Here is a 1,895-nt window from a genome sequence, read left to right as displayed (position 1 = left end):
CTCCCGTGTTTCATCCCCCCTCGCCCCTCCATCGTTGGTACTATGGCGGACTCTACAGAAGTTGGCATTGCGGCTGACCATTGAAACTTTCATCATTCGCCAGCGGAGAGGCATTTGCTTGATTTCAGCGTGCAGAAGTCCAGTTTCACATCAAGGGTGTGACTCGCTCAACCACCAAAGAAGATTATGTTCTCGCGGCGATACCCGAGGACACCTTCCCGGAAATATCCGACAGGCTTTGTGAACAAGGAGACACCCCATTAGCGTATGACGCCCTCAAAACATACCTTCTGCAGCAGTACTCACCGTCGCCAGCCGCCCGTAGAGCAAAGCTTTTTCAGCTCTCTCAACAACCGTTGGGGGAACAAAGGGCTTCACTCGCCCTCTGGGAATTGACCAGTGTCGCTCGCCTGCAACCTGCCGCAGACGGCTCTCCTCGTTAAGTGAGCCTACTTCGTGCCCTTTGGATACCCCGTTTACCTGAACCTGTATGCGCTGCCATAACCGATGTCGATAGTTTACCCATAAAGGACTTGATGATATGCAGTAGGACATACACGCCTACCCCGTGAAGTGCCGACGCGGCGACAAAGCCACCCACCACCCACCATTCGCTCGCACCCCAACTAACGACTTCTACAGCCGCTTACTACCTCCCATCCGCAGCAGCTTTGCTACTACCACTTTAGATTCGGGGCAACCGCAAAGAAATGTGCTAAGGATTGACAGTGGCTAAAAAAAGGTGTAAGTAGGCCATCGCTCATGGCGGTGGCCTCCCGTGTTTCTAATTTTTTCTTTTTGCATGATGCAGGAACGGGTATGCGATTTTTAGTAGACACGGGTGCTTGTCGTTCTCTTTTCCCAAGGAAACGCTTCAGGACCTCCCTTTCTGTGTATGTTATATGGACGATATACTTGTGTTCTCCTCCTCAAAAGACGAACACCTCCGTCACCTGCGCATCGTGTTCGACCGCCTGCAACAAAACGGCCTTGTAGTCGGTACGACAAGAGTACCTTTGGCGGCAATGAAGTATCGTTCTTAGGGCACCGCATCACTCCTGAAGGAGTCCATCCCCTCTCTGAGTAGGTAGCAGCCGTTCAGGACTTCCCCGCGCCCTCGACCGTCAGAGCTCTGTAGGAAATCTTGGGCATGATCAACTATTATCACCGTTTTCTGCCCGCCATTTCCGCCACTCTTGCTCCCCTCTATGCTTCCCTCAAGGGCAAGCCAAAGGACCTGAAGTGGGGTCCCCCTCAAAAAGCGGCCTTCTATAATGCAAGGAAGGCCCTATCAACCGCTACGCCTCCCACGTTTCCTATCCCACATGCCCCTCTCCTTCTCTCCATCGATGACAGCGACATCACTATTGGTGCACTACTCAAAGCAGGTGGTCATCGGCTTACCCCGCCCATTGGCCTTCTTCAGCAGAAAACTGTCCAAGGCAGAATCGGGTTATTCTACCTTCGATCGCGAATTGCTGGTGGTGCACTTGGCTGTCCATACTTTCGCCATTTCTTAGAAGGCACGCCCTTCGTCATTCGCACATACCGCATCCCTCTGGTGCATGCCTCCCTCGACAGTCTGACGCCTGGTCCGCCCGTCAACGACGACATCTCTCCGCCATAGCTGAATACAATTCCACCCTTCAATACATCCCTGGAAAAATGAATCCCGTTGCCGATGCCCTGTCAAGAAACATGTTGTCTGCCGTTCAACTGCGATTGGATTACAACGCCCTGGCTGAAGCCTAAGAACAGGATCCAGAGTATGAAGCATGTAAGACATCCTGCATGTCCCTCAGTCGGGAAGACTTCCCCCTCGAAGACTCCAACACTACCCTCCTCTGTGACGTCAGTACCGGTAGACCGCGACATTGGATTCCTGCTCCCATGCG

General features: G+C 52.9%; 1 protein-coding gene across 1 annotated transcript; it reads left to right on the top strand.

Annotated features, from left to right (window-relative positions):
- Nucleotides 1-1,150: 1,150 nt before the first annotated feature.
- Nucleotides 1,151-1,627, top strand: LOC137640748 (uncharacterized). Its single transcript, XM_068373226.1, has one exon. The coding sequence runs from the start codon at nucleotides 1,151-1,153 to the stop codon at nucleotides 1,625-1,627; it is 477 nt and encodes a 158-aa protein (XP_068229327.1).
- Nucleotides 1,628-1,895: the final 268 nt, after the last annotated feature.

The sequence above is a fragment of the Palaemon carinicauda genome, chromosome 5, assembly GCF_036898095.1.
Source record: "Palaemon carinicauda isolate YSFRI2023 chromosome 5, ASM3689809v2, whole genome shotgun sequence".
NCBI lineage: Eukaryota > Metazoa > Arthropoda > Malacostraca > Decapoda > Palaemonidae > Palaemon > Palaemon carinicauda.
Note: the sequence above shows the minus strand (reverse complement) of the source record. Positions and strands in the feature narration are given on the sequence as shown.

Coding starts and splice junctions, on each gene's coding strand:
- LOC137640748 (XM_068373226.1), top strand. CDS start 1,151: ATGATCAACTATTATCACCGTTTTCTGCCCGCCATTTCCGCCACTCTT.